The sequence below is a fragment of the Ischnura elegans genome, chromosome 1 (genome assembly GCF_921293095.1).
Source record: "Ischnura elegans chromosome 1, ioIscEleg1.1, whole genome shotgun sequence".
Classification (NCBI taxonomy): Eukaryota; Metazoa; Arthropoda; class Insecta; order Odonata; family Coenagrionidae; genus Ischnura; species Ischnura elegans.
The window spans coordinates 54,809,936-54,827,011 of NC_060246.1; the positions used below are offsets into that span (position 1 = coordinate 54,809,936).

General features: G+C 42.4%; 1 protein-coding gene across 1 annotated transcript in view; it reads left to right on the forward strand.

Moving 5' to 3' along the window:
* LOC124153254 overlaps positions 1 to 15,640 on the forward strand; it is a 73,553-nt gene extending 57,913 nt beyond the window's left edge. Inside the window, exon 7 of the mRNA XM_046526374.1 lies at positions 3,688 to 15,640. Coding sequence (XP_046382330.1) covers positions 3,688 to 6,115 — 2,428 coding nt within the window. The 3' untranslated portion in view covers positions 6,116 to 15,640. The remainder of the gene's footprint in view (positions 1 to 3,687) is intronic.
* The last annotated feature ends 1,436 nt before the right edge of the window (positions 15,641 to 17,076 follow it).

The following is a 17,076-nucleotide window of genomic DNA, read 5'->3' on the forward strand; positions in this document are numbered from 1 at the left end:
TACTTCGTAATTTTCCAAAAGAACTTATTATTATCATTTGCTTTAAAAAATTTAATTTTGTAAACGATATCCGACCCTTTCACCTATAAAATCCGAGAAATTATTTTGCTCATTGCTAATTAATCATGTTTCTCAATTGTATTATTCTCAACCTCCTATGCTCTACCCCTTACCTCTACACTAGTTCTGTTAGTTCAGAGGTACTATGGGTGTTGAGTAGATCAGAATTGAAAATAGTTTTTTATTGTATTCCTTTAAACCTAGGCGAATATTACGGTTTATTGATCGGAGCTGTATACACTTACTCGAGTATTTCACATCGCTAGGGTGGGATGAGCACAATTTTGTGTCGTCGGAGAGAGGGGTTGAGTGGGTACAAACCCCACGGGGGAGGGATGGATAGCTTGTATTGAGGATGGCGAGGCATGACGAGGTCTCCCTGTATTGGAGTTGTCGACTGCGCCTCGATGGTAGGGGTGGAATGGGAGGATGAGGCGGCCATGTGCTAATTCTGCGGCCGACGAGTGGTGCTCCTGTTTGGCCGCTCTTTTACCCCCGCTCTTCACGTGTCATCTGTTTGACATATTGGGCTCTGCATAATTGATCGAACTTGGCAAGTCCCCCCCCCCCCCCGCACTCCTCTACCTCTCCTCCCCCCACCCATAGTGCTTATCCACCCTAGGGCCTGCCTATACCTCCTCCTCTTCCCATCCCATCCAACAACCAGACCAACACCCTTCCTCTACTACACCCCATCTAAATCCGTCGCTCGTACGACCCAGCTCTACGTTTATTTGTCGGACGAATTTGTTTAATTGGGCAATTTATTTATTCATTCATTTTTTTTAACCGAGCTGCATGTCGCCACCCTATATCGGTCTGATGAGGAAAAGCGATTAAGGGGTAGAATGTGTAGTGTTCGGGCCTGAAGCAAAAGGCCATGGACCGCTGTGTGTGTGTTATACATTCGAAAGCGATTTAAAATTAAATAAACCTCCCCTTTCCGCTCTTTATCTCTCTCGATATTGCCCTCTCTCTCGTTCTCTCTCTCTCTCTCACTCTCTCTCCCTCTCTAGCGGGTGCGACATCCAATTGATTGGCGCAATTTATTTAGTGGGACCCGTGTCGGGTGGACATTATTATTCGACGAATGGGAAACCCGTAGGTGGTAAAACAGGGTTTGGAGCTTGGATTTAAAAAGAATGTTAAGGGAAGGAATAAAAAGCCGTTGGAACACACCCTTGTTTGGGGGTTTAAACAGAGAAAGGATGCAGTTTTTTTAAACTAGAATTCATTTTATTTTCTTAAACTGCTGTTTGTAAGTATTATTATCCTTGCTGAAACTCTGTGGAAACGAAAAGAATATGGATGGATATCCAATCATCAAAAAGTATATGTTTGCGTTGGGATGGAATATTTAACAGATCTTGTCCCCGCAAAATGCTGTAGCTTCCAATCTAATAGAAAAAAACTAGACGGGAATAATTAATTCAATTTCAAATAACTCGTATGTGATGGAAATCGCATTGCAAACACGTTGTGTGTTGACTCCGTACGCTATGTGCTGTCATTCACCGTTTGATAAATTATTCAAGCCGTCATCACCATCATGCCTTCTGTCAGGGGAAAATCTTTTAAGCGAGTCATTTTCATTATAATTATCTATCTGATTGAAAAAAGTTATTTGTTTTGAAAAGTTGACATGTTTCACGATTTAGCTGTTCGATGATTAATTTAGCTCCTTAATTGGTGACCCTAAGCAGGCATTATTGCAGTTGGATGTAGATAGCTCATAAAAAAATTATCTTTCGTTTGGGTTTAGTGAGCCAAGGTATATCCGTACCTCAATTTGCCTCAATTCAAACGTTGATCGAATAATTGCATGATTTACGCCGCAAACAATTCATGTCCACAGAAATTGCAATTAGCGACCAATTTTCCAGTGACCGACACTTATAAGGTTGCATTTTTACCTTTGTAATATTTTACATGTACGTGACTGTCAGAACTGATAAGGGATCATTTTGGGCCAACATAATTTAGGAATTGCATCGGAAATAGGAGAAACGTATGACGCCTCTGTTCTAAGGATTTTAGATGTTCCATATAAAAGGTTGGCAAGTCTGCCTTTGAGCTTAAATTTACGCCCAGCGTAATCAAAAGTGACGCAAACTCCGTGGCACAAAATGGATCATGGCAGAACCGTCAACGTAAAGCTCGTATCTCCTTCTATTGTTGACAATCGATTCTGTTAGAGTTTATCGGACAACTCTGAGCTGAACACTATATGACGGGTGTACTTCGCACTTGAATTTCCGTCATGTTATGATGGGACTGCGGGTGAATATGCGACAAATAATTAAATTATTTCTTTCCCTGATGTAAAAAAGATAATGAAAACGACAATTAATCGTATGTAGTGAATCCATTGCCATAAGACATGCTAAGGTAAAATATTTAAAATAAATTCATTGATTTTTATCTCGATTTGAAATAAATGTTTATGGATTACGCCGAGTGACATTATGTACATGGCGTTGTTAAAGTTATTACCATCTGCCTTATGTAAAACCTTGATATAGAATCAATGTCAATAAGTTTTATAATGGGTATTATTATGTGTTTTAATCTTTTATTATGTGTTTTCCTTTTTGAAATCCATTAAAAAGGAACTCTGTTATCTTAGAAATAAGGATTTTTCCTCCACTTAACATTCAAATCATTAAGGGCGGAGTTAGGCAGGTAATCAGTTAAAACAATTATATATATATATATATATATATATATATATGTATATATATATATATATATATATATAAAGTCTTGAGGAAAGCGCACTGCGCGATAGTATAAATAACGAACAAAATAAACACTAATAAAAAACATAGGAACACATAGAAAAGGACACTCACAAAGAAGCTTGCAAACGTTTCAGCGGGTTGACCCGCTATCGTCAGTGCTGAAGGTGAACTGCTGCAGGCGGATCCTCCAGAAGCTCTCCTTGGTGGAGTAGTGGGGGTGGAAGAAGGGGAAGGGGAGAAGGGGGGAAGGGGGGGTAGGGTTTGCTTTGACTATTAGTGGGCAATGTTTAGCCCGGGCGTTTCAAACGCCTTTTCAACCCAAATATGTGCCATTTCCCTCGTTCTCACCTCGATGATGGTTGCGTTTTCTGGCAGAATTTCAATGATGGTTAGGGAAAAACATTTATCGAAGGAACTATTGTGTGAGGCGGTGTGAATGGGGACGGGTTCATGAAAGGGGGGGGTTTTGCAGGAGTGTCTGTGGTTGTTCATTCGGATGGATATGGGTGTGGTGCATTCTCCTATGTAGTACGAGGGGCAAAAATTACAAAGTTATATATATATATATATCTATTCTTTGGAAATTCTCCTGAAGCTATTTGATAATATGATTCACAAAGAGACAAATAATCTCAAGTAAAAGAAAAACATTTTGGTTGTAAATTTTGTCATGAATTTTTGTGGAAATCTACTTCATCCTTAATTTTAGTAAATTTTGTGGAGTTAGTAACTATTATGGACTATTTATATCTTGTGTTACCTGGGTAATGGCGTATAAGTAATGAGCACTATTTTTTAAAGTGAAAAAAACTTCTAATCTTAGCCATAGAAGTAAAATAGTTATAGATAACTTGGATATTGATACAATATTTCTTTCTCTCGGCAGCTTCCGTATCAACCGGATTGAAGCACCGATTGCGGCTTACGACGGTGACTGCGGGGAATCCCTCACCATATACGACTCGGATCACGCAGATGACTCCAGGATCATCAAGACGTTCTGCGATACCTTCTCTCGACCAATGGAGAAGCACGATTTCATTTCATCTGGGAACGCCCTCTTCGTTCGATTCGAGAGCAAGACTGGGTCGTACAGTGGCTCTTCCCTCTATTACTGGGCCCACTATGATTTCTTCAATGACACCAAAACGGGTGAGCCTGTGCCAGGAACTTCATGCGACGAAGTATACGCCAGTTGGAGGGTTCCTCCTCCCTTGCAGCAATCCGGGTCATCCCTAGGTTCGCAATCTTCCTCTACAACACCGCCACCACCGAGGAGTCCATTCTCCGGAAGGTTTCGAAGTCCCCTCAACACTCTCGTTTACAAACAGAGCGGCCTTGGTGGCATACCAACGGACGTCACGTGCCTGTACCGCTTCGTCACCGACCGGAGGCTGTTTGCTCGCGTGATACTGACCCTTGAAGCGGTTCGATTCAAGGATCACCCCTTCAGTCCCGTGCCCTGCTCAGACTGCTGGAGGGACAAGGTGGATAGGCTGCTCATCTGGGAACCATCGGCCGTACCTACAAGCAACTACTCTTCCTCAGCATCCTCTCAGAACGCGGGAGACATGCCCCCGCCAGGAATCGGGACTTGCATCTGCAGAGATCACCTCGTGTTCCTCCACCACCAGCAGAGTCGCTCCAGGAGGCCTCCGCCCGTGTCCCCATACGCCCCACCGCCACCACCTCCCCCTCCTCCACCGAGTGGACCCACGCTACCCATGACTTTTGTCTCAAAAGGGGAGTCTATGCACCTCAGGCTCATAGTGGACAAGACTCATGCCGCCTCGAACTACTTCAAGTGGCCGCACGCCCTCTTCGAAGGGCGCTACGAGTTCGTCCACTCTCCCCTATGCGGTCCCACTGAACTGCCGGCGTCCACGGACGGAGAGCTGGTCTTTCCCTCCTACGAGAACATCCACGGCCACCAGCACCAGATGCTCCTTCATCCACAGGACAACTCGGCACCCTCGGCACAACCGACCTCGTCCCCGCTGGGGCCGTCTCCCGCGTATCCTTACCCGCCCTATCTGGCATCGGCCTTCCCGAGGGAGGAGACCAGGTGCATTTGGGAGCTTCACATCAACAGGGAGAGGGATTTGTGGCTCCACGTCGACGGTATCAGGTTCTCGTCCAGGTCCTGCGCTGAGGGAAGACTGGAGGTATACTTACCGTCTATGGGGAAGTGGGAGGATGGTGGTGAGCCATGGATCAGGATATGTGGAGAAAACGCCTCATCGGCGACGCTGAGGGATCTACCAGTCATATCTGCTGCTGAGCTCTTACCTCCTCCCCCCTCACCAACTCCTGGTCCTTCCTCGTTGGGTGGGTCCACTGGAAAAAGCCACTCGCCACCCTATTCCCCTTACGGACCCCCGGCATCATCATCCTCCTCATCTTATTCTCAGATTGGTATTCGTGATCCGTACTACTACGGGCAACCCCAATCGGGAGGTGTGGGTTACAACCAGGACCCAAACCCAATGCCACCACTGCACATACCGACATCTCAGACTACTATTCCTGCCGCTCCTGCCCTGTATATCCACTTTGTATCCGGAGTGTCCACCAGAGCAGCGTTCAAATTGGCGTGGACCGAACTGTTCCACCTACCTCGCAACCCGGATGGCTCCCTCGCCACGTCACCCCGCCTCTCCTCGCCCGGCTTCCTCGGCGGAGAGGATGAGCTCTGCCAGTTCCTCTGCCCCGGAAACTCTGGGGTTTGCATCCCAGACAAGTTGGTCTGTAACGGCGTACCCAACTGTCCCAACTCCACCAACCCACCCAACTCTAACACTCACCAGATGTCCTCTTCCGGAGGCGGAGTCTCAGAGCACGCATACTCGATAGACGGCTCTGGAGGGTACTCTCGTGATAACAATGGGCAAGGAAAACTTCCGGGAGAGTCGGAGGTCCCTCTCCATTGGTCATCTGACGAAGACATCGAGCTTTGCCGAAGGCGGAAGGAGAAAATGGCAGCTGGAACGGGCGATGGCAGTGCGGGGTACGGTACAGACGGCGGAGGGGGACTTTTGGGAACCTCCTGGGTAGGGGCTAACTGGTTGACGGTGGGCCTCGGAGCAGGCGGTGGGGCCGGGCTCTTCGTGCTGCTGGTGTTCCTGGTGTTCGGATGCCGAAGGTGCTGCCGCAAGGGTGACGGCAGGGGTCGTTGCTGCGGGTGCTGTGGGAAGAGCGTGGCCGGGGAGGTGAGAGGGGTTCGGGGGCCAGTGGGAGGTATGGGTGGTCGAAGGCGAAGGCACGACATGGACGATGATGACGATGATGATGACGACGGTGGCCCTCCGTACTGAGTGTCACCAGGGCGACGCATTGGTGACCGACTGAACGGTACGCCTTTTGGCGTCGTGCCCCTCTGAGTGGTTAAGCGGAATCGACTGAGGTCAATCTTTGCTTTTTCTGCCCACATGAAGGAGTAAGTGATTTATACGTGCAAGATTGATTCCGGTAGAGAATAATCCAGAACACTCATTGCTAGTTGAAGTTTTGAGTCTATGGTAATGAACTGGTCTTCACGAAGTCCAAGACTGGATAATTAGGAATTCTCATAACCATATTTATTGGGTGAGCCCTCGGTTACGTACCAGAATTTATCTATATCGATATAAGCACACCTCTCCTGTTTCCAGAGGGTTTGATCTACCCTGCTTGGAAGGGTACGGGGCCGCAGGGATGCAAAGGTTTCTCCTATTCCTATATCACGTTCCTGTGAGACCTCCAAGAAGATAAATGGGCTAAGCGTGTAGTAATTGGACGTCAGGATGTAATTTCGTTGGAGATTCGATCGCGAGGATACGAATGCGATCGGTTTCCCTCTATTTCAAGTGCTCTCAACTGTGCGTTTTCTGTGAGGTGTTTATAAATGAAACAGAAAGGTGCAGATGGTGTCGCGGAAAAGGAAGAGGATCCGAATGTGTATGTGAGTGTTTGTCTGGAACGGAAAACAAGATTATTCCAGAACGTTCTGGGTCTGCTGCCGTAAATCTGAAGCTCATTTGTGTTGAGCAAAGTTGTGCATGTTGGGTCGCTTGTAGGAAGAAATTTAGATCTTAGGTTTAAGGTGAGCGCAGGTTTTCTGTGAACTTCCCATCATTGAGAATGTCGATAAAATCGTAAAATCTGGAGGAAATACTTCAGCGTGCGGTTGTCAAATTTTATCCTCCTAGCGAGTGGTCGATTTCAATCGAGTAAAATTTAGTCTCCTTGCGGTTTTTCGAAGTGAATTTTCTTATAGTGGAATATATTCACGTCTATCCATGGAACATTTGGGTAATTTTATTCGTTTCATTATAACTTAAATATAAAATCCCATATAGAAAAGGAGACAAAAGAATTCTTGCAGACATGTTTCGCTTACGATACGTGGCTGCACATTATAAGAGCCTTTTCATGGTTTTATGCCACTATAGCTAACGCACGGACATTGAGAGAAAAAATTAATCGCAATGATCATCCTTGAATGAAATATTGTGATAGACGCACAACATCTGCGAGGATAAAGAATGTAGCTTCATTATATTTTTTGCGAGAGTATCCGAGGTGAAAATGTATAAAAGAACGTTGAAAAATCGATGAAAAATTGTAATGAAACTTAAATTAATACGTGTAGATAGTGAATTTACGTCATATTTTCGACTTAGTAATTTTAAAGAATGTACGCTGACGTTTATGAAGTTCATCAGATCAACCGTTAATGACTGCTTACACATTTTAAAAGTGATGATCTTAGAAAGTCCAAAATTTTGAAAAAAAATTAAAGCTTACTGTTCCATCTGAATGACATGTACGTATGTTTCTTACGGTGGTCGATTTCTCAATTTAATTTTCCTGGGTGTTGGTATGAAAGTGAAGGAGCACTTGCGTGAGTTCATTAGTGTAAGAGAATAAAAATAAACAACCTTGCATGTCCGTGATAAATGGCCATATGTCGGTTGTTGCGTGTGAAAATGAAGTAAGTGATGGATGAATGTTTCTGTGCATGCCATTCGGCGAGTTCTTCCTCGTTGGCCGTAGCGGTACGAATGTAACTGTAATGTCAGCTTGCTTGGGTATGTGTGCGTGTGTGTGAATTATTTTTTTGAGAAAAGGCAGAGCTATCGTAAGACGTTCCACTTTTATCCTCAATAAGCGTGTCATTGTGTTTAGAGACCTGATAATTATTGATGGGCCTTATCCAGCCATCAATTCCCCTGGGTAATCCCAAAACTTCTCTTTTTCTCCAGAGTACGTGCAGTGCCGTATTAAAATTTCGAAAGTCTGCATTTTCCTGACTGCGGAAAAGAATTACCTGCGATGGGAAGGCATAATTTTTTATGCAAAAATAAGAGAAGTGCGTGCTTAGACGACTTATTGAGTGAAGAATTAAAGATACGTCTGCCTCACAAACATGCAAATCATAAATCCCAAATTCGAAAATTTTACTTCCCATATACAATTTCGATTCTAAAATTGTCCTTTTCTCAGAATTTGGAGTTACAGTTATATGAATAAGTGTGATATTCAAATACGAACAACTGCTACATCCTTCCAGAGCCCATGAAAAATAGCAATGAAATAATTTTGTGTGAGGTATCATGATTAGTTAATCCCTACCTGTTCGATGGCCATGTTGATACGTTAACAGAGGGCAGTTTTGACGAATTTTGGTGAAATCCTTTAGAACGTGCTTTAATTTATCTACAAATACACCTGATCATGTAAAAAGTACAGCGTTGTAGCTTAATTACTACCGACAAAATGTCAATACGGTAATCATTGGCACAATCGGTGGCATGAGAATGGTTGAATTAAAAGGTTGAATCTTGGGCCACAATTAAATTAAACGTAACTTGGCGCAACTGATGAGTTAAATATTTGTGATTATCGTCTGTTTTATAGACGGTGATGGTCGAGTTTTGTACTCAGCAACAGAAAAAGCTCAAAGCCTTTTTCATTCCACGCGATATAAATGAAGATTGAAATTCCGACAGCCAGTCCTGAAACTAACGAATATATTCAAAGGTCGATTCCATCAATGATACGCAGATCGAGACTCGAAAGCGTAGAATGGAAGCAAATGCGTAAAAATGGAGTATAATATGAGGCAAAATAAAGTGAATACTTGGAAGAGGAGGGTAAATTTAGCAGGGTGATTAGTGGATTGCTCCTTTGCCAAAAGTATATTCTCTTCTAAGCAATCAAACGCACTGATTCCATGTATTTGGTGTTTTAACAGCCAAAATAATGCGAGAGAAGAAATATATCTTTCATTCTTACAATTCAGATTCCACAAAATCAATCTACTTATACCCTCATTAAATGAAAAATGGCAAAGTAAAAAAAACGTTCTTAACATTCTTGTTTTTCAAGCAGGCAAGCAATGTTTCAATTATATCTTTGTCTGCGCGTTGTTGAGCATTGTAATTTATGGGTCTAGTTTCCCTTACGATTCTCACCCTTTCTTCCATACTCAGAGCGAATTCTCAAAATGAGATTCGGCGGTGCTGCGAATGTGTATGAGAGAAAAAAATGCCATTTTTTTTATTCTCCTCGCACCAGTATTCCCTTCATCGAATCACGCGCGGGCGAAAAAATAAATAAACAAATGTGTACCAATGTGTGTTTGTGCAACGTCCGCATGCATGTTAAGGAATAAGAGAGGGACCTGTATGTGTGGAAATTTGAGAAAAAAAGGAAAATATTTGGCGGAGATTTTTCTGTCACCATTCTTCCACCTATGTGGTCGCGGGTTTTGAGACGGTGTATTTGTAAGTTTGGGAGTTGAGTGCGTGGGCGAATTCCGCCACCATGCATGCCGGTGGATTTTCTCTCTTTTTGTTGCCCGCGTATAAGTGTGGGTGTGTCGCACGTGTGTGTTTGTCTACGTCTACTCGTGTGTGCATGGACATAAATGTGCGTACCGATGTTTGAGAGCAAACGAGATTTTCTGGTGCAAAGGAGCATGTGGGATGGGGTATTTATTGCGACGGGAAAAAGCCTTACGAGGCCAAATAAGAGTCTGGTGCGCATGAGTTATCGGTGCTTGGAACATTTCAGATCGCGTCAACCCTGTTTGCTTCGCGGAACGTGCGTAAAAAATAGGCTATGCAAGGAAAACAAAGGAAAGTCGACGACTGAGACGAGGATGGAGAAAACGTATATATCGTGAGCAGTGATGAACAGAAAGCCCGTTCAGTATTTCCGTGTTTAAGTGCCAGCCAGTGATTTGGGAGGGATTGGAAGGTTATGGAATGGTTTTAACTCGAAAATGAACTCCCTCGCCCACTTTATTCGCCTCTCTCCTTATTTCGCTCTTTTCCCTGAACTCAGCTTTGGGATTTTATTCCCTGGCCTCCTCTACCTTCCTCAGCCTCAGCTCCTCCCACATTTCCTACATTTCTCCCCCTCATATGCCCCCCTGTACCCCCCCGCTCTCGCTTAATGCTTGTTGAAAGCTCGTGTCTGCTGAAAGTTTTCCCATTTTCGTCGAGGAATCGACGACAGACCCTCTACCCCATCGCATGCAGCCACCACCCTCCCCCCCCCTCCCCGAAGAAGCCTCCTGCCTCCACATATTCCCGCCTCCCAATCCGTTTGCGAACCTCCCCACTCGCAAAGTACATACATTCACGTTCTTCTTACAACTCAACCCCATCCCTCTGTTTCCACGCCCTCTAGGATTTATGGTAACCAACCTCACCCCCCCTCCCTCAAGGAATTCCTCCTCCTGCCTCCAAGACTTTATCCCCATTTCTCTCCTCCGCCCCGACCTTTCCCCCTCCAATATTCCCCATGTCAATACGGCCACAGTCATTCCAGTCTGCGCCATCCTCTCCACAGCCCTAGTCCCCACCCTATACCTCTCTCAACCTCCTCTCCCAGTAGTTTCTCATCAACAAAAGAAGCCGCCCTTGGCCCCCTCCTCTTGACGAAGTCCTTGCAAAATGCTCCCGCCCCAAAACACTTCCATCTCGCCTGCTCCCAATTCCTCTGCAGAAATTTGTCTCCGGAGCAAATCGACCAGCGGAGACAATAGGGTGGAAATGACTGGAGGAGGGGGTTGGCAGTTTGGAGTAGTAGGGGATCGATGGGCAGGAAATTATTTTCTCGTGCTCTCTTACCCACCCCGATATCTCCTTTGTTACCGCTGCAGTCGTCTTGTTGTCTTTTTTTTTAAATTCTGATCGCTTGCTGGATTAATTGCTTCAACTTCTACCGTAAAATTAGGAAATCGGTACTCGCACTCAAGAATCATGTGCCCGAAATTTTGAGCATGTGCAGGAAATTATTTCTAACCCGTCTCAAGGCGGGTTATATTTTCAATTTTACGTTTTAATAGCTAACCACGTCATAGCATAGTTTTGTGTTTTGAAAAAGATCTCAATGTGATGGAATTTTTATGTAAACTTTGGATTTGTGGAAGCTTACCCAATGAAAGGTCCGGTAATGCCTCATGTGTGAGCAAATGAGGGCAGATTACTTGTTCGGGATTTTTTACTCTATTTCACCTTGTTTCTTTTTTGGAAATATAACGACTTATGTAAATTTGTAGGGAGTTTGCCTACTTATTCACCATGTCTTTTGTCTTTATTCTGTTAATCTTGCAGTATCGTAAATGCGCCCAAGCTGCTATTACTCCCGGTTCCTTTGAAAAACTTTTTTCATACAATTACGGAGTTGCCATAATCTCGCCAAAGCAATGAATTACGTAAGATATTCTTACATTTTTTCGTTACTGCTCTGTGTCTTACTTTTCTTAGTCACCTTTTAAAATGCGAGGAAGAGTCAGTATAGTGATTGGTATGGAATGAGCAGATAGGAAACATTTCAAGTTTGATATGAATAAAAAAACACTTTTTATAAGGGGGGAAGGATAGGCAAGAAGGAGGATAGTAGGTCTGAGAAGTGAAAGATGTGATGTGGGTCGAGGACAAACGGATTCCAATGTGGAAAGCATTACGGGAGGAATCTAAAGAACTGAAATACACGCCATTTCACGCCTTGGTACAAATCACAAAGGCTGGGATCGTATGGGTGCCAGAATATGGATAGACAAGAAGACATTTATGGCGTCTGAGTATCCCTCATTACAGACATATCCTAGACAAGGATGACCGTTCATCGATTGCATCATTTAAATGCAAGCGGTTTCAATGTCCATTTCAAGTAAATATTTGATTCCTGTTCAACTGAATAATTGCTTAGTTGGAGAGGTTTCAGGCAATAATTAGAATTTATTTTCTAAGTTTTCATTTTATAACGTTTTATATTTATCACTAAATCGTAACAGCACCACGGTGAAGTAACCTGTTTTCAATGAGCTCACCAGGGGACGGCATAAAGAAGGCCCCAGTTCGTCACGCAGAAGCTTGATTTAGGCTGCAACTTTGGACCATTTTAAATCAATATCCAGAAATGTCCGCAGCACATCGACGAGTGCATGGTGACCCCTTTTCTATATCATATGCTACGGAGCAATTTCAGTCGTGACTGCAAGGACTTAAAAGTAATGCATTCGATAGAATATATTATCACGAATATGAATTTCGTTTAACAGTCATTATTACAACTTATTTCCTCGGGAAACTCGGATCACTCAACCATAAGCGACGCGATTGGCGGCTTTTCCTAACACATGTAAATGCGCGATGGGTGGCAGCACATCCAAAGGTCAAATGGAAATTCCTATAATTTTATATTTTATAGGGCTCGCCACCAGCTATCGCGCATGCACAATGCTGAGTACTTTGAATATAGGTAACATATGAGTGCAGTGAAAGCCGTTTACAGCGGAGGAGAATTATTGAAGAGAATGACCTTAGCTATCGGGATGAGAAAAAGAATGGGATCGGCTGGTGTATTTGCTAAAGTGTTGTTTACGCACCTCGTGGACCCTGGTTTAAATTCCAGTTGTGGCAGAGAATTTTCAGAGGTCGCCCGATCGATGCTTGAGTCTTGTGTGGACGACATTCAAGTGCAGCACTCCTGTCGTCGGATGGGACTTTAAGCCGTGATCGCCATCCATTTAGAGTAGGGCAACGTCAACAGGACGCCGCGTTTCTCTCCAGAATTCCTTTATAACCGTTCCAAAGGGCCCAGATGGACTTCGCTTTCGATAGCCTACTCCTAATTCCACGCCTTAGCGAAAAAGGAAGGAGCTGCCCTTGAAATTTTAGATTTTACTACCGATTTTTGTCAATTCATAGATAAAAAAATTGTTATCACCATAAAAAATGCTAAAAACGCATGCTATTAAATGTTTTGTGATTTATTCCTCCGATATGCTATCAGCTGATAGATAATTGACTGTATGCAATTGGAACCTTTCTAATACCTGTCTTCATGACGATAATTAGCCTTTTGTATAATGTTTATCCTCCTTCTGATTTTTATTTTACTGGCACAATCTTAAATCATCCCATTGAGTAAAAATTGTATCTTTGATTGTACGTAAATCTTTCAGCACCCGCGCACCTTTACATCAAATTTTCTTTCCTGATTATAAGCCGATTCATTCCTACCAACACCATCATTGTAATGTACAACCAATTTCCAATTAATGTACAGTGGAACAAAAATGTACTCCACCACAACCTCATCCTCGACAGACATTGAGTCAACCTGACAACCATCCAACCAGTCGAGCCGTGAGACACATTGACAGGGAAGGGAAAAAATAGATGAAGTAACTTTTGGAAGAAAAACAAGTTGCGGGTGGGAAGAGTAGGCTGAATTCCTGCGAGGACAGCGCGAGAGGAGTTCTTTTTGTTGTCCGAGAAGAAAACTAGGGAGTTTATAGCCGGGGTTGGGAAGGAGGCTCAGGGATGGTGGAGGACTTAAGAGAGAAAGGGGCGATGAGGTTGGATGTGTGTGTGGCAAGAGGGAGATCTTTCGCCCGGCGCCTGTGCTGCGCGGAGGGAACGTAAGCGCGGAAAGTTTTCGTGGGGCGAATGTAAGGAAACGAGGGTGATGTTAGCCGACATGGGACGGGAATTGGGACGTTGGAAGGGTCTCCAAGAGGGTTGATTCACGGCGGTGGTACTGAAGGGAAGGGGTTAGAGAGAAAGAGACATTCTGTGAAGGAGGTGAAGGGATGGGGAAGGTGGATGATGCCGGGACATGCAGAATGGTCGGGTAGAATTGACGCACGTATACCAAACGGAGCAGAAGTAAAGGAACTTAACCATGGAAGGCAAGTCATACGTAATTGATAATACTCCCGATAGTAATAATAAAAGCTATAAAACTCACACATATACAATAAATTGTTATTTCTGATTTAACAAGATTAAAAGGTGGATTTCGTTTGGTGTTTTCGCTACTGGTTTATGATCACAACCCGGGTTTGAATCCCAATGGTGGCAAAGCGACCATTGCTTGAGTTCTGTTTGGAGAGGACGTAAAGCTTTCGGACATCTATCGGTAAATGCGATTATTCTTTGAGCGCTGGTACTATTGACGATTTTAGATTCCATTGCTTTAACTCTACGTGTGAGTTAATTTCAAAACCAGGTTTTTTTTTCTTCAAATGCGATGAGTTTTTTGTTGTAATGAGAAAGCTAATAAAGCTAACACATGAATGATGTGGTATTAAAAACCCTGAATAAACTTGCACTGTTTATATGAATATGTTGTGAAGTGAATGAATATCGTCATGAAAGAAAAGACAGCGAGAGGCAAGCAGGGAAGTTAGGTTTATGATTGAGGGACAAAAAGAAAATGCGTAGGATACCTGACGTAGCAGAAAAATTGGAACTTTGTAAAATGAAGCACTACAACGATAGGTTTCTGCTTTCCTTTGACTTTTCAAGCAGAAAACGAGGGCATAGTGAGTGGGAGATTCCGAATATTGGATTTTTTTTCTTTTCAGATCAAGTCAGAATGCGGGCGTGATAGGATTATGATACGATGAATAGCAGCACCTTGGTACCCTGGATGTACGATTGACGTTTTCTCTCTCTGTCTCTCTCTAAATGTGTGCACCGATGGGTTATCTTGCGGAAATCGAGAGAGTGAAAGCTTTCGCTAGAGATTGGAGTGCGTGAATGTGCCAATCTTTGTGTGAATTGTGTGAAATTGTGATGCATGAGTCGTTATTTTGCATGTGTACGATGCCTTTGATATGCTCTGTTTTTATGTTGGGAACTAAGTGTGTCGATGTGGCGTTAGGGTATTTCGGTATAGGCGATGTAAAATGTGGGACGATTGATGAATGCATCAGCTTTCCACATTTTGGTTTTCTCAGTGAAGTAGTCATGAAGCTCGTCTGTGAGATGAAAATGGCGAGATGTATCGCCGAACTTTTTGACGTTAAAAGATGCGATTTGTGGAATGTAAAATATGTGAAGTGGAATGTTTTTCGAAGAAGCAGACCTTGGAAGTTGTATTATATGCATTTACTGCCAACTGATAAGCAAGATGATCTTTTAAATTGGTTAATGAAAACTGATTAGGCAGTTTCTTCAAGACATTTAAACAACTAATATAAATATATAATGCCGTTTTTGAAAGCTATTAAAATTTGAACAAATGTTGAACATTAATAGTTATTTTATGTTGTAACTATCCCTTTATTTTGTAAAATATTCAGAATATGGTTAATGCAGTGACTATGTTGTAAAAGTGTCGCTAAGAAGGTGAGGATAACTGCCAAAAGACAATGGATTTTTTAATTCAAAATGTAAAAAGGATTTGGCACAACAATTTAGAGGCTGGTAAAAACATGTAGGGTGATAATGTACACGAGGAAATAATGTGTTAGACAATTATAGTGAACAAGCTAATGTTGTGAATTTCATGAGATGTGAACAATGGGTTAATATATTTTGTACCAACAAGAAGAAATTCGTTACATTCATTTTGCATGGCTTAGTAATAAGTGAATATGAGGGATTAATGCAGCAAATTATATGGTATAAGCTGAGTTTGTCAACAACCGTTCTGAAGAAATCGCTAAGGTAAGTGAAAATTGTTCTGCATCAACTGAGATTTATATTCGCAACTAAAGGTTATATTTTATCCGTGTAAATACTCTCATAATACCTTTAGCTGAGTGCAAGCCTTCAGAAAGACTGGCAGGATTCATTTATTGAGATCTGATATCATCTCCGTAGATTAAACCCTTGAATGCAATTCATCTTCGTTTCTGGGATTGATAAGATATCCATTCCTGAGCAGCTAAAAAATCTATCAATGAATTTTAGCTGAATTTATGCATTTCATTTTTATATAAATATACCCTTGATTCAAATCCTACATAATTTTTAGTGTTCATTTTACCACATCATGTCTTAAGCGGAATACGCGTTATTAGCCATACATCATACCCATAATTTTATTTCAAAATGATATTTATTGAGAACTAAAAATAAATATGATGCCTATTTACATTTCTATATTTTCTACATTTTTGTTTCTCTAATTTCAAATCAATTTCTTGTGGCATACTTTAAATCATGAATATGTTGCTCTTAAGATCATGTAATTGCTATTGGACTCGCTGATCAGCAAAGAATGGCACAGTAGAACTGTCCTGATGAGAGCCACTTTACCGAAAAAGTATAAAACTTGTTCTAAGAGGCAAATATATATATCAACGTGTATAATAGCAACATACGTCTTCGTATGTTTGGATATGTGAGCTCTAGTATCGCCTATCAAAGCTGAAACCTTGTTAAACCACCCAGTAAGCGTTGGAAAGTTGTCGTAATATTTTGAATCACGCTATCAAAGGAAATAAGCTCAGTTTTTATCTGAGAAGATCTGTTTTCTTTCATTATACCGTGGTCTCTCAGAAGTGATGCTGAGAATATTTGAGAAAATATACTCTAATTAGGAATTTATAATCACCTATATGCATGCTTGCAAGGATATCTTGAAAGAGGGCTGTCTTGGAATAAATGCTATTTACTTCACGTTGCCAACTGCGTACTTATCGACGAGCGTGAGAAGTGGCTGTTTATCACCCCTGCTTGGTGTTCGCTATCGCTTTGCACGTAATTACTGATTACAATGCAAAAAGCTTTATGCAAATATTTGATACATTTAACCATCAACATTTTATACATTAGGCTACGTGATATACCTCCTAGCAGATAGGAGAAAAGGGGCTAGTTAAAAACTCTGCTCCTGTAATGAAATCAATATCAACTTACGCGTTCCTTCCTCACGATCACGAGTTGTTCAAAGCGTGGCCTTGATAACGTAAAAATGAATACATTACCTCGTTTAAAACTAATTCTTCCTTGAAAATGTGTTCTTAAATTTATTTACGTTA